Here is a 20,551-nt window from a genome sequence, read left to right as displayed (position 1 = left end):
TAAAAATTGTTTTTTCGGGTTCGAAGACCGTCGTCCGTTTGAGTTGGTTCTCAACGTTTCCCCAACACTAGTGGTTGGCATCATCAGGAGAAATGATAAACTGGATCAAAGTCAAGTTTTCCGGAGTCTCAGGATTTTGATCCAGTTTATCATTTCTCCTGATGATGCCAACCACTAGTGTTGGGGAAACATTGAGAACCAACTCAAACGGACGATGGTCTTCGAACCCGAAAAAACAATTTTTATCAAATGATGGCCGCGAAAACCTTATCAACTATTTACGTATAGTTTTTCTGTCACATTTTGAAAAAAATTACCACATTGTGACTATGATATGAAAGGTTGCCATAGCTAATGCAGACATAATTATTTTGAAAAAATATGCTAAATGGTGATGCCCCTCCCCATAAATCATGCCTTTTCTGTCCAGACTTTGGCCAGGGATCTCCAGCCCCTTTGTGAACTGGCTGGCCAAAGCAGGAAATTCTGACATCAGCTGAGTCAATTTAAAAAACAAATTGGCGCATTTGCAGACTGACTGATTTCTGGCTTTGGCAGTAACATATACAATGTATTAAACATAACATTGTAATCCTTGAATGAAATTTTTACAGGGTATTTAATTGGAGTATTGTTCAAGTACTTGCGAATATGAAATGAACATGAGCATTGAGCACTCTTGGTTCTTGCGAGCAATGAGTTGATGATGACTGACTTAGAATGATGGAAACCAGTCATCTTTGACCCCGCGATAGGAAAAATTTAACACAAATTATTTTTTAATAAAACTTCTCACAACAGTATCTATTCAACTTATTTTTTGCAAGTTTTTTAATCACATGTCACAGCAGCTTTGCAGTCAAAACAACAGCACCCATCATTCTTGTGTTAAGGCTAAGTTACATGATGAGTTTACTAGATATTTTCTGGCGAGTCAAGTAGCTGGCAAGCAAACCAGTTTCAACTAGCGCAGAAAATTTCAATTACACAGAACTAGTAAAATTGCTTACTCAGGGGTCAGCACGGATCATGGCCTCAAAATTAGTGAAAATAGTGACCAAAATGTTTGAAAAAGTGACCAAATAGTGACCGAAATGTTTAAAAGTGACCAAATAGTGACCAAAATATTTTTAGAGAGAGAGACCAAATGGACAATGAATTTTTATTACCAAATTGAATGAATTGAAATTGAATTTAGTTTTAACTTTGCATTTCAATAGAACTCATTGAAATTGCTTTTTTTACATAATAACGTGAAATAATTAAATCAAACTCAAACGCATTCTGCTAACCAGAAAAGTTTTGAATAACTTATCAAATTTATCAACAACTATGTGTGAGAGAATAACTACATTACATCCTTTTTAAGTAACAGCAGCAATGTCTTCCCCCTGTTGCTTTCCACAACCCACCTTAAAATCAATTTAAGCAGGAAAAACTTCAAAGCGGGAAAAATTTTTCCCTTTCAAAGAAGGGAAAAAAATGAAATAACACAAAATTTGATGAGAGAATTTGTCCCATCTACATTCCAGTGGATTTTTCATTCATATTATGCTATGAATGACAGTATACAAAATGTACTCAAACGTTTTTTAACTAGTACAAATTTGATTTACATACCTAGGTTTGTATAATATGTTCCAACAAATTTTAAGAAATTTACTTAATGATTAAAAACCATAAAATTAAATTTTTAACATTTTAAATTATTAAATTAAAAAATTACTTAAATTACTGAATTATAAATTATTTAAATTATTAAATTGAATAAAATATTTAAATTATTAAATTGAATAAAGTATTCAAATTATTAAATTAACTAAATTATTTTAATTATTATATGTTGAGGGAGGGGCAATCCACCCTCCCCCCAGCGTCAATGGCAGAGCCTACTGATGTATACATAGAAGCAACGTAAGATCTTCGGGTCCCCCCCCCCCTGAAAGGGGGAGGTCCAGGGCATCTCCGGCAAAACCAATATTTATTGATACGTCAAAGATATATATGATGTATATCAATTGTCATCGTGCCACACCCCTAAGACCTTAAAGTATCTCCACCTATGGCGGGACTGAGAAAAGTGGGCGAGTACTATTTTACAGGCGGGGCACCAAAATAATACTGTCCTTGGGTGAGGGAGAAAATAAACCAGTTTTGAAATTGTTTGCTTTTCGAGAGAAAAATTTTTAAAAATATATATTTTCCCTTTTTTTACACACAACATACACCCGTGCGAAAAAAAAACACATTTACTCCTTTACCCAGAAACACAGGGGTGGGAAGTGACAAAGTCCATTTCGGAGCAGCTTTGAAGCAGCAAAATTCAGGATTCGGAGCAGCAAATTCAGGATTTGGAACAGCAAAATATAGGATTCGGATCAGTTTTGGAGCAGCAAAATACAGGATTTGGAGCAGGGAAATTAACAAGAATATTTTCGTTAACCCTCATCCCTTTTCAAAATAAAACTGCACTGTCTTTTGTTATCAAAAATCTTTTCATCAGCTTGTTTTTTGTTTTTGGTGTATCAGGCTTTTGACACCTTGTTTGAAAGAGAGGCTGTCATAAAATTTTTCACACCAGTCTATTTAAGATGATTTTTGTTTACTGAGGGCACTATTTGCTGTCTTGAATAGCAGCACTTCAAATGAGCAAAAAACTTTCTATAAGTTTTTTATACTCGGAAAGAAATTGTTGCAAAATGGGGGAGAATTTCGGAAGAATCAACACGACGTTTGGCGATTAAGTACGCATTATTTGGCGAGATTAGCGATCTGACACTCGTTATTCGGCAAAGTTTCTAAATTAACATTCGTAATTCGGCGAAAACACTTTTTACTTCCGGAATGGAAATTTTTTTCACGAAACATCTGGATTTGACGCAATGACGATCGACTACAGTAATTTCTGCTGCTTCCAGTGGCGACTTTTTTTAAACGGCAGCTGACTCGCATTTGCACTTTAAAGCTGAAAGACCATTGCAAACTATCTTCAGTTGCACAATCGGGGTTTCACGATGGAAAGGCCGACAGTTTAAATAAGGCGTACAGTGAAATATATATATAAAACACGCTTTCAGAAAGAATCGTTTCACGGTAAGCAGGAGCAAAAAATTTTTGGCGTCCTTTAAGGACATACTTTTCTGGACATACGAAGCAAAATTAGCTATTTGGCGCAGAAAAATACGAAAACACTATTGGAGCAGGATGGCGCAAGATGTTAATTTTGGCGCAGTGTTCCTACCCCTGGAAACAGTATAATTTTGGCCTCCCCCCGTAATTTTTAACAGAAAAAGAGACTCAGCGGCCTTCCCCCGGTAAATTTCCCATGAACCTTGTAAGCACCAAAGTGGCGACTTTTTTTCGCGCCAAGGAATCGCCGTTTTGCGGTAGTCAATTCAAGATGGCTGACAAAGGGCACACAAAAAATTACAAAAAAATATATAATTTATAATATGAATTAACCTAATATGCGGCAATATGCGAAAATCGATAGAAATATATCGGGAAATACGGAAAATTAGGATGAAATGAACAGAAAAATCGAATCAACAACATACGGGGTTTATAAATGCGGTTGAGTTTATGGATGCTGCTGTCAGGGCTACCTATTTTAGCGCGAAAACAAGTCGCCACGTTAGCGCTGACTCCTCCCATAACTTTCAACGAACAAAAATAGTGAATTCGTCCCCATCCGGGACACCCGATTTACCATGGCCGTAATACAATTGTTTTTTCTGGAGGGGAAACGTAATTTTACTGCCCCTTGACTGTGAAATTCGATAATTTTGCAAAGGAATTTTTATTGCCTTTTCTTAAATATACCATTCCATCAAAAACGCCGTCCAAGGCATTGCCCACCCCCCCCCCCCTGCTTTTGGATCTGATCACGGTATGTAGCAATCCGGGTCGCAAGTACGAACGAAAATTTACTATCGCTCGGGGCCGGTATCCACTCTTTTTAACAGAAAATGAGTAAACTCGGCACCTTTCCTCGTTCAACACCCGTGGAACCAGACCCCCACCCTGTCCTATTGCGGTCATAACAGACTCGAGACAAAAGTTTTAATATGACAAGTTTTAATAACTTCCGAGGTCTAAAAATAAGATTTTTTTACACATCAAGAATGGCGCGCAAGATGTCGATATTTCTTGGGGGGGGGGGGGCAGAGCATACCGACTGAGCTGAAGAAAACCAATGATCAGAAGTTCATTTTGAACTCTTTTTCCATAAAAGTTGCAAAAACAAAAAACAAGATCATTTTCGTTCATCAAAAATACGGCCGGCAATCAAAAGAGATAAACAAATCGAATCGCGACATACATCCATGCGGAAAAAACAGATATCTCACCTATAGAGAAAAAACCAGTCTATATATCAGTGCTCCCGTGAGGGTACGTCGCCGCCGATTTGCATACAGCGTCGGAACAACCGGTTCCCGCACGTGCATGGAGAGAAAAAAAAAGGAAAACAATCCAACAATATTAAGTCAACAATCAGTATCGTGAAGATGCTCTAAATTAAGTTACGGCCCGGGCATAAAAAAATTAATATTAGGCCCTTTAAATTAGGAAAAAAATGTGAAGTAGGGGCCAAAGGCGCGCTCGGTGTGCCCATCGTTAAATCCGCCTTCAGTTACGGCTCGCATGCACATTAACTGAGTTTTTATCAGCCTGATGAAAAATTTTCATCTGATTTGGAAACCCTTGTGTTAAACTAAATGTTGAATTGCAGGATTCTGTGATCTTTTCATAAATAGTTCTCCTTTCGATCAAATTTGGGGGTACGGTTTCGTGCTGAGATTTAAATCCAGTTAGAAAAATAGTACGAATTTTATTTGTCGATAGATCGCGATTTTCAATCGGATGATTTTTTTTTTATTGTAAGTAAATTCAAAATACATGCGAGCTTCTTTAACCTTGGCCAGCTACAAGAGTATTCTCCAAAGCGTATTAATAATACGCGTCTTTAATACGCGCTTTGGTATTCTCCCGCTGCGCGTAAGTTAGTTTCTGCACGGGCTCTCTAATCGTCATTTCAAATAACATTTAAAAAAATTAACAAAAGTAACGATAGAACAAACAACAAATGTAACTTGCTCGATGCTCAGAGAAAGGAATTTGGCCCTTAGGACTAAAACTTTTCAAAACAAATAAAATAAAGGATCAATTTTAAAATAAGATGAAAATGAAAGAACGAGTGAGCACGTGGGGAAATAAGAAAGAATGGTAGTATAGGGGGGAAAAATTCTTTGTTGTAAGTACGCCTTTTATGCTAGTTTTTTTTCCGACAGGCTTTTCCATAAAATGACGATTCTTTAACCAAGGAGCTTACTTTTTCCAAGCGCCTTGAAATCAAGTTATGCTGACGTCACACGGTATGCTCCCGGGAAGATAAGATGCCTTCGATCGTAGTTCAATGAAGGGAGGGAGAAAATTAGCGATATTGAACAGGTAAAGTTCCTCCTTGAAGAAAAGAAAAACACTGACAGCAGAAAAGCGCGCGAGACCGAGGTTTTTTTTGCTAAAAAAGTGGAAAAAGTGACCTGGGCCTGAAAATAAGTAATAAAAGTGACCAGTTTCTAAAAAAGTGACTTTTAGTGAAAAAAGTGACCCGTGCCGAGCCCTGCTTACTAGATGCGCAAGCAACTCCTTTTCTTTCCCTTCCTTTTTGTGTATTGTTGTCTTCCTCTTTTGTTGTGAGCGAAAGAGAAAAATAGTAACCACACCCATATCCCTACCCTTCAACTTTTCTCGCACTAGCAGAGAAAGTGGCAAGTTTACTTGATAACGTTATTACACAGAGTGACTTTAGTAGCAGCGAGTAGCTAGTAAACTTGCCTAATGTAATTTGAGCCTTTCAACCCTGACAGATAATTCCAAAAGTTGAAGTATGCTTATATGGGCCAAACACTTAATTGACTTGTGGATCATCTCAATTTTTTGTATTCTTTCAATGATTCCACATCCTCCAGGTAGTTGATTTGAGAAACTCAATTACTACTTCTTTCAAACTGGGAGCCCTAGGAGGGGCCTCAAGGGAGGTTGAGAACTTGGATGAAAAAACAATTAGCTTATTAAGGAAGCAGATATTTTCTGGCTTTTATATATTTTCAGAAAGAAAAGTCATCAGGTCATCACCGGGACTTGAAGCCAGGCCATGTTGCATTCCGAGCACAAGCATGCTCCCATCTACACCACTGAAGACATGATCCTAGCTTCCTTATTTCACACACTGTGGCGTGTGGCACTGAAGTAGAGGCAATAGTATCCTCTCTTAACTTTAGCAAATGGAAAACAGGTGAGAGGATACAGATAGATGGCAGTTTCTCAGCACTGTATATCAGTTGGCTTATTGTTCATACATTGTTTTCTATCCTTGAAATGGGCCCCTTTATAGAATATTATTCTATACAGGGGTCCATGACCTCCATCAAACACAGCATGAAAGAGTCCGGGGGAACATAAAGGGTTAAGAGAAACTCTGTTATTAATGGAGCACAATTTTTGTCTATCACCATTGGGCGATTTTATTGTCTTTTTTACTCCCTTGCAAGAGGGAAGTTTGTTGTGCTGGAAGAGTATGTGTGTTTACCTAACAGTCTGCCTGCATGCATCTTGTGCTGTGTGAAGTTGGTGCCGCCACTAATTTTTCAAAACTGTAATAACTGCATATTTGTAATGTTGAAAAGTTTGTTGCTCTTTGTTGAGTTTGTTGCTCTTTGTGGCAAAACTTTTTTGAGTGGGAAATCGGCTCACAATCGTACCTCGGAATGAGAAAACCAAACTTCAGCCAAGAATCACTGTGAGGATCAAAGCCACGGCTATCAATATGAGTCTATCACAATACAACGACTGCATAGCAGCAAACTTAATTACTGATAGTTTCACAATGTAGAAAAAAATTGTCTCAATCATACTAGAAGTGTGTATAGAAAGCTCGTTACTCAACATCAAATCACTAACTGATACAATTTTCGCAATGGCTCTCATATGAAGGAGGTCTCTCTGAGCATAGTGCCACTTTCAGTGCGAATGCATTTTTTTCTCAACATTTTCCCAATGGTAGTGATTGGCATCGAGTTGGGAAAATAGAGTTTTAAGTTGCACTACTGAACAGGAGAGTTTATAAGATGTGGCTTTACTGCTCTGGAGACCTTCTTCATTATGCATAGGTGCCAATTCCCAGACTTGAAAAATTTGTGATTTGTCAATGATGATGAAACATTTTCTTATCAAGGAAACCATGTCATATAAATAAAAAGGAAAATTAAGGATTTTTTGGGACGAGGATATGACTTGTTTTACTGGGACATTCCCATATTTTCCTATAATTTTAGCCCACTCAATATTTTTTTAAATATAAATTGCCCTATTTCTTCAAGTATTTTCAATGAAGTCTACTTGAATTTTTACTCTTTACTAAAATCAAGCTGATTATTTCGACTATGAATATTCATTTCACATATTTGTCATGTTGAATGTTTTTTCCCCCATGGAATTCATTTTAATCCACTGTGATTTGCAGCAGCACTCCATTTTTAACCATTTAAATTTTTTAAAGCAATTTTAATATTAATTAGGAAATTTGCTTGGTTTACGCATCATATTTGGCAATTTCCTGTATTCTTATCAAGAAAATATGGTCACTTTGAGATTGCAGGGACTATGGGATGATTTTTGAAGATTTTTTGATTGATGAAGATACAAAAAATCAGAAGAATCTAGTTTTGAACTAGAAGATTTTGATAAGGCTAAAAAATTGGAAGGCTTAAATTATTTATCGGATTATGTGACCAACAATGAAATAAATAAGACAGTCATTCAGGCAACTCTGATAATACTGATCAGTATTATTAGAGTTAATGTGGTGGTCAAGTGGCCATAGTGACGGACTCACATCGCGAGGCCCCGGGTATGAAACCCACTGGTGCCACAACAGTGGTGGTCAGCTGAAATTGTTTTCAACTTCGAGGCACAAATGCGAGCCAATCTCTTTGTGAAAAAGTCTAGCATCAGAGAACAGGCTTAAAAATGGCAGAAATAGTCAATCATCTTCAGTCAATCTTCACTCACTTTACTTCTGAAATATAGATGGTAGCACTGAAAAATCAAACACATGCACTCAGACTGTTAGGTACACACACTTCCGGCACAACTCACTAGGTAGTAAATTGTCAATGGCAACAGACCTAAGTTGTGCTTAGTTTAAAAGAAAAGAAAGAACCTTATAGACTCATAGATGGTGTTCACCTGAAATTTCATATTTTGAAACATGTTAAGATGACAGTTATCTATTGAAATATGTAAAAAAGAATTTAATAAAACATACCTTATGTTTACGTTTTTCTTTCTTTGTCATTTTCAGCTGCTGCATGAGAAATTCGATATAAAATCTCCACATCTTGGCTGAAAGAAAGAATAAATTAATTCAACTCTATATGCATCAGTTTTCATAGGGACAGCCAGCTAAGTTCATATTTATGTTTATAAAATAATCAATAAAACTTTGGATTAGAAATAACTTGTATTTCGAGAAAGATGTGCTCTTCACTCGTTAATACAAGATGTACAGAAAAACTGGCTAATTATGTAGACAAAGACAAAAAGAAAATTCATCTTAACAACTGGCTGTTGCGAAGATTAATTTTTGGAAAGAGAGAAAATTCAACTGCCTTTGGGGGGAATCGAACCCACGTCCTTTCACTTTCTGGGATAACGCTTTAGACCACTAGACTACAAAGGCAACGAAGCTCTCAATCTTTCCTTAGAGCTTGTGTACACTGAAAGAGACCATATATGGTTCAGGCCAAGTTCACAACTGCTGATGCTGCCACCAGATGGCGACTTATGCAAGGATGACATCACTCTCTGCTATGCCAGTTGTTGAGAACCTTCGTATGGTAGCGGAGAGTGACGTCATCGTTACATAAGTCACCATCTGATGGCAGTGTCAGCTGTTGTGAGCTTGGTCTGAGTCAGGTCCGGCCATCCATGTATGATCCCTTTCAGTGTACACGAGTTCCAAGGAAAGATTGAGAAATTTGTTGTCTTTGTAGTCTAGGGCATTCACCCGGAAAGTGAAAGGCCATGGGTTCAATCCCCCGCAAAGGCAGTTGAATTTTTTCTCTTTCCAAAAATTCATCTTCACAACAGCCAATTGTTAAGAACCTTCATATGGTAGCGGAGAGTGACGTCATCCTAATTATAAAAAGATACTGATTTTTGGAAAAATTTCATCTCTGCCATACTGGGACTGGAACACAGGTCCCTCGATTACTGTTCAAGTGCTCTAATAAGTAATTACCCAGGTTTGAGTCCCGGTATAGTGGCAGAGATAATTTTTTTCCAAAAATAAGTATCTCTACATAATATTAGCCAGTTTTTCTGTATATGTTAGAAATAACTTGGTTCACGAGTGTTTAGCAAGATGAGAAAAAAATTTTAATAAAATTTTGACTTCATAAATGAGTGATATTTCACAATGCAAGCAAAAATTTTAACAATTTCAACTGATTTTGATTGGATAAACAAAAGATGTTTTTGCAATATAAAAGTATTACCTATACCAAATACAAGTAGTACATATAACCAAAGCCATACAATATTTCAGCTGGCTGATACGAAGATGAATTCAGGAGAGAAAGAAAATTCAACTACCCTTGCAGGGATCAAACCAGCACCCTCTCACTAAATGGATTAGTGCTAGATCACTACTCTACAAGGGCAATGAACCTCAATCTTTCCTTAGAGCTCTTGTGCACTGAACGGGACCGTACATAGATGGTCAGACCAAAGCTCACAACTGCTGCCATTGCCAGCAAATGATGACTTATTCAAGGATTATGTCACTCTCTGCTATCCCTATGAATTTGAGCGGACTGATGTGAATATGAATTCACATTCCATTTCCCACAGGGGTAGTTGAATTTTTTTCTTTCTTTCCTGAATTCATCTTTGCACATCAGCCAGCTGAAATTTGTATGAATAGCGAAGAGTGACATCATCCTTGGATAATCAAACCCTCCTAGATGAAGTCCAGTCTATTATACAAGATGCTTTGTGCATTCACGTTGCCTGTCAAGCATCACATGATCTTGACAATACTGACAGGCCAGGCAATTTTAACAACTTTAGAGCCTAAGCATTTTTTATGGCTTATATTACAGTGAAACCTTGATACAACAATACTCTGTGGACCAAGAAAAAATATAGTTTTAGAGGGATTATCGTTATATCGAGCAGTAGCATTATCATCGGGCGCCGCCAAATTTATGTTGTTGTTGGCATCTTTTTTTGAATTGGCGTTGTTAGTACCATCATAAAATGCATTTATGGGCGGAAGTTCAGGCAAAATGCCTTAAATGCCTCTTTTTGCCTATTTTCAAACTTTTTATGTGAAATGCTTTTTTTGAAATTTTCCTGCTGTAAATGCCAATTTTAGCAATTTAAGTTTGTTAGTGAATTTCAGAGGTTATAAGCATACATAGTTTTGAATATATAGAATATGCAAAACGTGGATATTTCGAGCATTGAAAACAAAAGAATTAAAAAAAAATTTGAATTTTTAAAACAAAGCTTTTTTAAAATTTCTCAACTCTCAGTATTGATTATCCTCAGAAAGTCCTTCCCCCTTCCATTCCATCCCCCATTTAAACGCAAATAAGTGATCTGAGAAATAGGTAACTTGGTTTTGCCAACTTTGTTTTGACCGGATGGTGTTAGACATGAATGATTTTGTTTCAGATGAATGCAGCCCATATAAAAGCAGAGAAAAATTAGATTGGATTTTGGATTTATTGGTGCAAGGACCAATTTGGTCAAACTATGAAAAAAAAAAAAAAAAGACAGAAAAATGAGAAATTTGCTTCTCCACATGCTTCACATAACGTCTCACTCCGGCATTAAACTGCATTGTATATTTATAGCTGGCTGATGACTGTCTCAAGAGGTCATCAGTTGACGTCATGGCTCACTCAAAGTGGGGTAGCAGCAGACAGGGCTCTGGGTCCCCATGTTGTTATAATTTTATTTTATTTACACCATAAACGCACTGTAAACAATCATGGCTCCATTTATTTTACATACATATTCAGTATTTCATTAAATTGACCAGAGTCACGCTCAGAGGTGTGAGACAGATGCAGCTACACAAGACCCCGTGCTTGAAGGAGCCTGCATATGTAGTAATATGAAAAAAAAACTAATTTTTTTTACAACAAAAGAACAAAGTAGCTATATGTTTCAGGTACTAAATTGTCAATGGATGGCAATAGACCTGAGTTGTGCTCAGTTTGAAAGAAAGAAATCTATATATGTTTCAACTATAGAAATAATGATTATTCCAAATATTACAACAAATAAGCTAGGATAATTCGTAACTTGCTGGAGCCCACAGATCATTTTCTCTACGGGCTCCATGTCTACTAATGGTGGCCCTGAAAGGAATTGATACAATCCTGAGGGTACACTAACATCTTATTTTGGATTTGCGATTGATTTAACGTGGACAAAAACGTAGTTATTATAAACAATAATTAAAACAGTAGACGGATGAAGTGCAACAAAATTTTTGGCTATTGTTTGGTCCCTTAATATCTTAGTTTTTAGTTATATTTCCTTCGTTCCATAAATTATAAACACCTTTTTTTTTTTTAGTGCCTATTTTGACCATTTTTAGTGCCTGAATTTCTTGGCTCTAATCATAGCCAACTAGTAGGTTAAATTACCTATCATTACTACTCTCAAATCTAACTAACAAAGAAATCATCATTGAACCAAAAATAGAACAGAGTCAATGGGACATTATGGTAAAAGTAGACATAAATCATCTCTCCAATTACAAATAGTAAAAGACTAAATTCTATGCTCAGATGGCAAAATATCACTTTTCCCAAAAAATAGAGTTTGCATTGCAGAGTTTCCTTCGTCAAAGTTTTCGAAGGTGGAAAAATTTGTTCTTTTTTTTTTGTTTATGAGGAAACAACGAGGCAAATTGTAATATGTCAAAAAGTCACAGTATCACACACATTTTGGCAAAATATAGTTTGCAAATTTTCCATTGTGAAGTTTTTAAAAAGTGACTTACAACATTTTGCCATCTGAGCACAGAATTGATGCTAGCTGTTTGGTAAAAAAATTTTGTCTTCTCCCCACCCCTTTCAAAATGAATTTTTTTTTGTGATTTGGCACAATGGCAACAATTCACATTATGCTTGTGATGTCATTTCAGGGAGAGGATTGGAAACAAAAACAAGTAAATTCTTTGGGAATAATTTTTCCCTCTAAAAGTATGGATTTTTTACAATCAGAGTCGAAATTCTGGAGACATAAGAATTTTTAAGGAGTCCAGAAGATGGAGTAGAAATTTGGCAGCCTCTTAGAAATCCGAGAGACTTGGAAGCTATGGTATATCATGCAAGTTATTGAGCAGATAATCACAATACTAAGTAAATGAAATCTTGCCAAATGGAATAGTAAACATTTCTTTTTTCCCCCTCCTGTCTCAAATAAATATACTTACTTGTAGGAAGCTTTACAATTGCTTCTTCATAAGCTTTACATACTTCCTCACTAACATTCCGTATGACGTGCTCTATAAAGGAAGAAAAAACAAATTCAAAGTGATCAATGAAGGCCTAACAAATAATCTGCAGAAATAGAGATTTGAGAAACAAATGCAGTAGCCCTTCTGGCATTTTATATTTTGGGCCTTTTATTAAACCCAATGTTAAATATTTAACCAACTGTAGTTCTTAACTAACCTATATAGTCATTAGTTATAATATATAGTACTTGCAATATATCATTTTTATTTCCTTTGTCACCTGACATACCCACTACAACAAGGGTGCACAACCTTTTGGGGAGTGTGAGCCACTTCATCGGTTTAGAAACATGTTGCAGGCCACTTAAGTCTTCCAGAAATGAACCTCAAGCTACTCAGGTAATTTCAGAGCAAGTCATAGCCACTTGAGTCACCTGGGTGTGTCACAAGTCCCTTGGATGATCTGAAAATGTGCTGTGGCTGCTTGACTGATCTAGAAGTGAGTCACAGGCAATTTAAGTGATTTGGAAATGAGCAGTGCCAAGAGCCACTTAAGTGACCTATAAAAATACAGAGAGCCACTTAAGTGATCTTGAAGCATGCCACAGACCACTCAAGCAATTTGGAAATGTGTCACCAGCAACCTAAGTAATATACAACTTGCCACTTAAGCGAACTGAAGGTGTGCCACTAGTCGCTAGAGTGATTTGGAAATGAGCTTGAAATCATTTTAGTAATCTGGATATGTGGCATCAGCAGCTTAAATGATCTGGAAACGTGCCTCAAGCCACAGAAGTAATGTGGAAATGTGCCTCTAGCCACTGAAGTAATCTGGAAATGTGCCACAGGTCACTCAAGGGATTTGATATCGTTCACGGGCCACTTGAGTGGTTTGGTTATTTATTGCAAAACTCATTAGATGATTCTGCACATTTTGCCTACAGGCCATGGGTTGAGCAAGCATGCACTACAACAAGAGGTTACTATATAATGGAGAGGATGATCCTATTTCACTCTCAGAAAAATACACACAGTCAACAAAATGTTGACTGTGTGTATTTTTCTGAGAGTGAAATAGGATCATCCCCTATATATTATGTCCCCAAAAGAGAAGCAACTACTTTGATTCCACCCTTGCTCATTCTGGGTGTGGAGTCCAGAGCACTAGACCCACTTGCCCTCCTTCAGTTGTAAAATAGATTCAGTAAAAAAACTCTGAAATTTGGACTTCCGAAATGCATTTTTGATCAAAATTCCGAATATTTTCATTTACTTTTTAATTTAGTATGGCCTGTTACTTTGTTCACTGATCACCAGATACAGCTGACCTCCTTTAGTTGCTGCACGTACAGAATACAAACTCTGAAATCAGGACTTTCAAAACCCATTTATGAATTGAAACCAGTGTAAGATGAACTGAGGTAAGTGTAGAACCGCTTTTTTTTCATTAGTTCAAGTTCAACCTAGCAGCTACGTTGGAGAAGTCAATGAAATCTCCCATCCTCTGGGAACACTTCGATATCTCTCTGAGATGGAAAACGGGCTGTGTCTGGTCCTTCATTGTTCAATGTAACCTTGCATGAGCAGCTATTGGACCAATAATATTTTTACTAAAAAATATAGTAAGTATGAAAGAAAAATTCGGCAAGAGAGCATTCCCCCCAGAAGTTAATTGAATTTTAAAAATCATGTGTTACTCCCGATTTCCACTTGCGTCAGTTTACATTCTGCAAATATCCAAACTCATAAAAGTATATTCATGTAAGTGAATAAAAAATAAAAAGTGTAACTGGCAACAACAAACTTTTTTTCTCTCCCCTCTGCTCTGCATATCGAATCACTTCTTGGAGTCGCATGAATGGCTGTCTTGCAGTAGCATCTAAGGTTTCTTCTTTATCTGGATACTTACTGACAATACTGAAAGTATAATTTTAATATATTCATAAACATAAAAAATAGCATACTTTTGTGCAAAGAAGCCACAACAAGAATACGTTGGCAACAACAATCAGCCACAAACATATGAAGCCAAATAAGAAAATTTTACACTGAAAACACAATCATATTTATTATGATTTGCACAGAAACAATCTAAAAAAAAAAAAAAACAAACAACGGCCATGATTGAAAGTTTTGATGAATTCAATCAACAAAAAGTGCAAGTATGCTCAGGTGACGTATTAGTAGATATGATTTATTGTGAGAGATTTAGATGGCTTTTTTCTCAGCCAGAGATATCGAGGAAACAGTTATTTTCCGGATATTATGCTGAGGTGAGCTCGGAAAGAAAAGTCATCACGTCTCCGCCGGGACTCGAACCCAGGCCCCATGCTTGCTCGGTATGCAAGAGGGCCTGGGTTCGAGTCCCGGCGGAGACGTGATGACTTTTCTTTCCGAGCTCACCTCAGCATAATATCCGGAAAATAACTGTTTCCTTGATATCTCTGGCTGAGGAAAAAAGCCATCTAAATCTCTCTAAACCGTCCCACCCGGGGGCCATTTCCTGAAGTTAAGAGAGGCTACTAATGCCTCTACTTCAGCGCCTCACGACACAGTGCGTGAAATTAGGAAGGCAGATTCATGTGTCTCCAGTGGTGTAGATGGTAGCATGCTTGCCCGGTATGCAAGAGGGCCTGGGTTCGAGTCCCGGCGGAGACGTGATGACTTTTCTTTCCGAGCTCACCTCAGCATAATATCCGGAAAATAACTGTTTCCTCGATGATTTATTGTGTTGGTTCTTCGGATCGTCCTGTATTTCACACAGACTTATTTTTCCCATATAAAACGGTTCTTGGGTATGACAATCATTCCCCCCTCTGAATATCTGCCTGGCTTAGGGTTCCAGAGATAGACCCTATTTATAAAATTCATACAAGATATACAGAAGACTGGATGTTGTGAAGATATTTATTATTTGAGATGTTAATTTTTTAAGGAAGAAAAAAAAAAACTCATCTCTGCCTCTACCGGGAGTCGAACCCGGGTCCCTCGATTTCCGGACGAGTGCTCTGACCACTAAGCTACAGAGGAGATAGAGATTTTCCTTCGCTAGAGCGTATATATGCCGAACGGAAGCGTATATATGCGAAGGAAAATCTCTATGTCCTCTGTAGCTTAGTGGTCAGAGCACTCGTCCGGCAATCGAGGGACCCGGGTTCGACTCCCGGTAGAGGCAGAGATGAGTTTTTTTTTTTTCCTTCCTTAAAAAATTAACATCTCAAATAATAAATATCTTCACAACATCCAGTCTTCTGTATATCTTGTATTAACAAGTGGAGAGCGACATTCATGTCATATATAAAATTCATGTTAGATTTTTGAGTACACACAGTATTTAACAAAAAAAAAAAGCACTATTGCATTTACAAATGAGCCGAAGTATAATTTCAACTGTCAGCTTTGAAAGAGAAAAAACAGAACAAAAACAAAACTCACTCTTCGAATATCTTTTCAATATGCTTCTCTGTGAATTCAAATTGCTGACATATTGGAATGAATGAAAGTGCAAACACAACATCTGAAAAAAAAAAAAAGTCACATTTACTTTAAAAAAAAAAAAACCCCATCAAGGCTCTTCATGGCTATCATTCAACAGAGAATCCTTCACTTTCAGAATATTAGGCAAATGTGGTATAAAGTTATTTGAAGTTTTGCTCGCAAGCAGGGTTGGGTTTTTGACATGACAAGCGTCAAAAACTGGTTTAAACTGTCAAAAACTGGTTTAAACCGTCAAAAACTGTCGAAAACCGTCAAAAACCTAAATGAATGCCTTTTGATAATGTTTTGAACATAATAGGTATACAACATGATGAAAAACTTACATTTTGGCATATTACAATGTTTTATTTTTAAACATTAATTTATTACAATAATTAAAATAAAATATTAATTATAATTTGCAATTTTGAATTCTTCAACATAAGAGTCTACAACATATAAAATATAATTTTATGGTTTATTTATCTAAGCTACTCATTACCTGTGTTCAATTTGTTAAGTGGATTAGAGCTGCTTATTCAAAATATGTATGATAGGGCATCAGGGTTAGGTTTTTGACCCCAGAAACTAACTCGGTATTAAAACTATCAAAATCTTACTGTCAATGATGTCAAATAGTTTTTGTTAACTTGATAGATATGTTAAATAACAAAATACTTACTTTTATTTAGATTAAAGGGTTTTATATTCAGAATTATAATTACTGAGGAAAAATATATATTTTGATATTTTAAATTTTCTGATCTGCCCAAAATTTTATTCCATATAAAATTTCTAACGCAGCATCTGTTAATGCACTAATTAAACTCATTTATTTTCTCCTAAAAATTTCTTAGATCAGGGTGTATAAATTCACACAGCTTTAAAGAGTATTTTCAACCAAAGCAGAGCTGACAAGACTTGATACCCAAAGCATTTGTTTTGCATGTTTGAATACAGCTTCAATTGGAAAACCATTGCATTATAAATACTAGTAAATGTACCATATCATAGTGCAAAAGTAAGAATAAACCAAGTTTGACATATACAAGCTAGCATTGCCAAATTAAATGAGATTTTAGTCCTACAATTTAGTATTTTGATCGCTAGATATATTTCAATGTTATGTGCAATAAGAGTATTGTTTTAAGTATCAGTGGTTATCTAGATAATTTAATAATAACAGAAATCAACATTACATATACGATGTAATAAACTTTTTTAAACACTTATCTGTTGTAAAAAGAGTACAGCAGATAGTTTATATCAATGCATATATATAAGCAGTTGAAATTTTGGAAGGTCAAGAATCATCTTGAATCAAAGAATGTCAAATCGTTCCAGTTTTCCCTTCAATGTTCATGTTATGCTTTATTCAAATTTTATAAGAAAAAAAAACATATATTGTCCAAAATAATTCTGTCGGGAGTAGAAAGTTATTTTAGAATCTTATTAAATATTTATTCTTTGTATAACATAGTCACTTTAAACATTATATGCAATTAACGTGTGCATTTTCAATGGGAATTTTTATATCGAAAAGCAATATTTGAGGTTTTTGATAGTTTTTGACAAAGGTTTTTGATGGAGGGTTTTTGACGTGACAGTGTCAAAAACCTGCCAACCCTGCTCGCAAGAAACAAATCTTGTTTGATGTCTGGCAGAGGCAACTGTGAACCGTGAACCATGAGTGGTGGTTGTGGGGTTCCAACTATAATCAGATACAGTGCATACCCCCTTGATCTTGACTCTGCCTATCTGAGACAGTAACACAACAAGTATCATATATCAAACTCAGATATTGTACTACAGGCAGAGCAGGGGCAAATTGTGCACTTATACAAAATTTCTACTGCTTGACTTGCATCAATTTATCAGGATTGGTCAACTGAGCAGAAGTTGTTTGATTGGCAGATGTAAAAAACTACCTGCAGTGTTAGTACTGTATTTGCAATACTATCCATGCATTGAAACAATTTTTGCAACTGAAATACAAAAATGTTAAAACTCTTTCGATAAACGTTCTACGTTATGTGATGGGACAAATATTCAATTTGTATTAAGCATGTTTATCTAATTATCTAAATGAGGCTCGACTGTGCACAGAATTTTTCTTGAAAAAGGTCTGTATGGGACACAAAAATTAAAAATGTTTTTTTACATAATTTTTTGGTTGGAATGGCAAGAACATCACAACTTACCAGAAATTCAGCTACTAGAAAACTTAACAAAAAAGCTACTATAATACTATACTAAACCACAACATGCAACTCGTCTATATTCCTCTAAAGAACTAACAAATTGGTACATGTTGGAATATACATGTATGTGTTGTGAACTGTATTTGCATTTTGTTATTGCAATGCTGCTATAAATTTTTCTAATTATGAGTGAAGTACAATGATTGAGTAATTGTGTAGTTGTAGGTCTGTTGCTGTCTGTGGCAAGACTTTTTAATGGGGAAGATCGGCCCAGATTCACACCTCGAAGTCGGGAACTACACAAAACCAACCACAACCGACCACCACTGTAGCAATATAGCTTCAAAACAAAGAATGACAAAATTGTTTACATGTCTGTTATAACGTACATTGATAATTAGTATAGGTTGTAGCAGAGAATTAAATTGATGCACATTTGAGATTATCCAGAAACTTCAATTTACAAATCAATTATCAATGCCATGATTAACTGTCAATCAATTATTTCAATTTATTTAGGATAACCAAGGTTTTACTGTATTTGGAATTCCAGAATCATTGATACAGTGAAAATGCCTATACTGTATAATGGTACTCAAGGAACTGGAGGAACATATCGTTATAAATAGAGCCCCCCCCCCCCCCCGCAATGACTTTTTATCAAATTGGATAATCAGATGAAAAAAGTTGTAGCCAAATGAAAGAGAACCTTAGCCAAATTAACGTGTCATAGAATGCAAATTTCAAAACAACTTATATCAAATTCAAGGGAAAAATAAATCCAAATGCAAATCATACATAAATGAAAATTGTAAATTTTACAGTACAAAAAATATTTTAATTCTCAAGAATTTGCCAAGAGATTTTGCTGGTTCTACTATCAAGAGGCTAAATGGACATTCTCGATTTGCTGAATGTCATCTTTTATTTATTTGCCAAATGTTCGGCAGTGCAAACCCTGGTTATAAAGAAGTTATCGTTATGGAATATATTAATATTATGAAAAGTGCATCAGGACCAAAGAGGCAGGATTTTTACTGCATGAGTATTCTATTTTTGTACATACCATGGGTGAAAATTTACAATTTATAATTTTTATTCTGAATTAAAATGAGAGGTCAGAGCACCTGATATAACAGAGATGGCATTCTTGTAGACAACCATAGCAATGCTACCATCTAATACTGCATCAGGTTCTTCAAGGCAATTCTCCTTGAAGAAGAAAAAATAAAAACTTGAATAATGCATTCTGAATCAACATTTATATCTACGACAATTCATAAATTAAATAAAAAGCATGTAGTTTTTTTAACGAACTCACTTTGACACCTTGTATTCCAAGCACTTCTCTCCTTTTCAATACCTGAAAGAAATAAATGTAAAGTGTAAGTCCTAAGTTAGACACAACATAATATTGGGTTACCTTGCCCTCCTTGGTTGGTATCTGCAGCAGGGTCATCTTAAGAGCACACCATGGGCCCCCCAGGCCAAGCAGGGCTGGCGACGAGGCAGCATGATTAGGGGGGCGGCACTTTTTAGGACACATTTGTTGACAATGCAGGGATCATTTTCCCGGGAAAGCACAAGTGGGTAAATAAAAAAGCGCAAGCAAATACAATACTTTTGAAATGGTATTCAACTCTTTGCTATTCAATGCCCAATTCATTTCAATACACCTCCTTTCCCGCACTTCCAAAAAAAGTGGTGTCAGTCTCTCCAGATAGAATGGACATAGCCAGACTTCTCTAGTTGCATCCATCCATTCTTCGGGACGGTTTGAAATTACATAAGTGAAGGGAAGTAGTTCTCAAACTGCAGATCACGGCTCCTAGGAGCATCGCCAACCTTAGAGGTGTCACAGTGAGCTTCGAAATGGTTCTTAGCTTCTTAGGCTGCTCTGGGGAGCCGTGAACGAACGTTAAAGCAAAGAAGCTGCTGGTGAAGAAAGTTTGAGAGCTACCTGTATACCTATATCTGTTCTCCAGTCTATTATTGGAATCGTCTGATGAACTCCTCTTCCTGCAAACAAAGTGCTATAAATAAATCTAGCCTTTCACCATTTTTATGCAGTGGTTTTCACAATGCTTAAAAAAAATTATATTTTGCTTGTTTTAATTCAACTTATTGCCATATTGTAATTTGACAGCCCAAAATACTACCGGAAATGTCTACACTATATTATTGCCAAGTTTGTCTCCCACAAAGAACATCTTAAACTTTTTGGTTATTGCCTGTGTATTTTCTACGGGATTAGACCAGTGTTTCTAAGTGTGCGCCACGGCTCGTAGGGGTGTAGCAAACCTCTGTCAAGGACATCATTGTCAGCTGT

General features: G+C 36.3%; 1 protein-coding gene and 1 non-coding gene across 4 annotated transcripts in view; both read right to left on the bottom strand.

Annotated features, from left to right (window-relative positions):
• LOC149085762 (U3 small nucleolar RNA-associated protein 6 homolog) overlaps positions 1–20,551 on the bottom strand; it is a 78,968-nt gene that overhangs the window by 13,061 nt on the left and 45,356 nt on the right. For all 3 annotated transcript variants that reach the window (XM_089232166.1, XM_089232165.1, XM_089232164.1), the window contains exons 10-15: positions 19,544–19,585; positions 19,350–19,434; positions 15,980–16,061; positions 14,349–14,461; positions 12,521–12,592; positions 8,330–8,406 (exon numbers count right to left, since the gene is read on the bottom strand). In XM_089232166.1, coding sequence (XP_089088292.1) covers positions 8,330–8,406; positions 12,521–12,592; positions 14,349–14,461; positions 15,980–16,061; positions 19,350–19,434; positions 19,544–19,585 — 471 coding nt within the window. The remainder of the gene's footprint in view (positions 1–8,329; positions 8,407–12,520; positions 12,593–14,348; positions 14,462–15,979; positions 16,062–19,349; positions 19,435–19,543; positions 19,586–20,551) is intronic.
• Positions 15,503–15,574, bottom strand: TRNAS-GGA (transfer RNA serine (anticodon GGA)). Its single transcript has one exon. It is a non-coding gene; the product is annotated as a tRNA-Ser (tRNA).

The sequence above is a fragment of the Pholcus phalangioides genome, unplaced genomic scaffold (genome assembly GCF_987345545.1).
Source record: "Pholcus phalangioides strain wild (caught in Gottingen) unplaced genomic scaffold, Ppha-v1.0 ptg000005l_1, whole genome shotgun sequence".
Classification (NCBI taxonomy): Eukaryota; Metazoa; Arthropoda; class Arachnida; order Araneae; family Pholcidae; genus Pholcus; species Pholcus phalangioides.
This window is presented reverse-complemented; position numbering and strand designations above follow the sequence as displayed.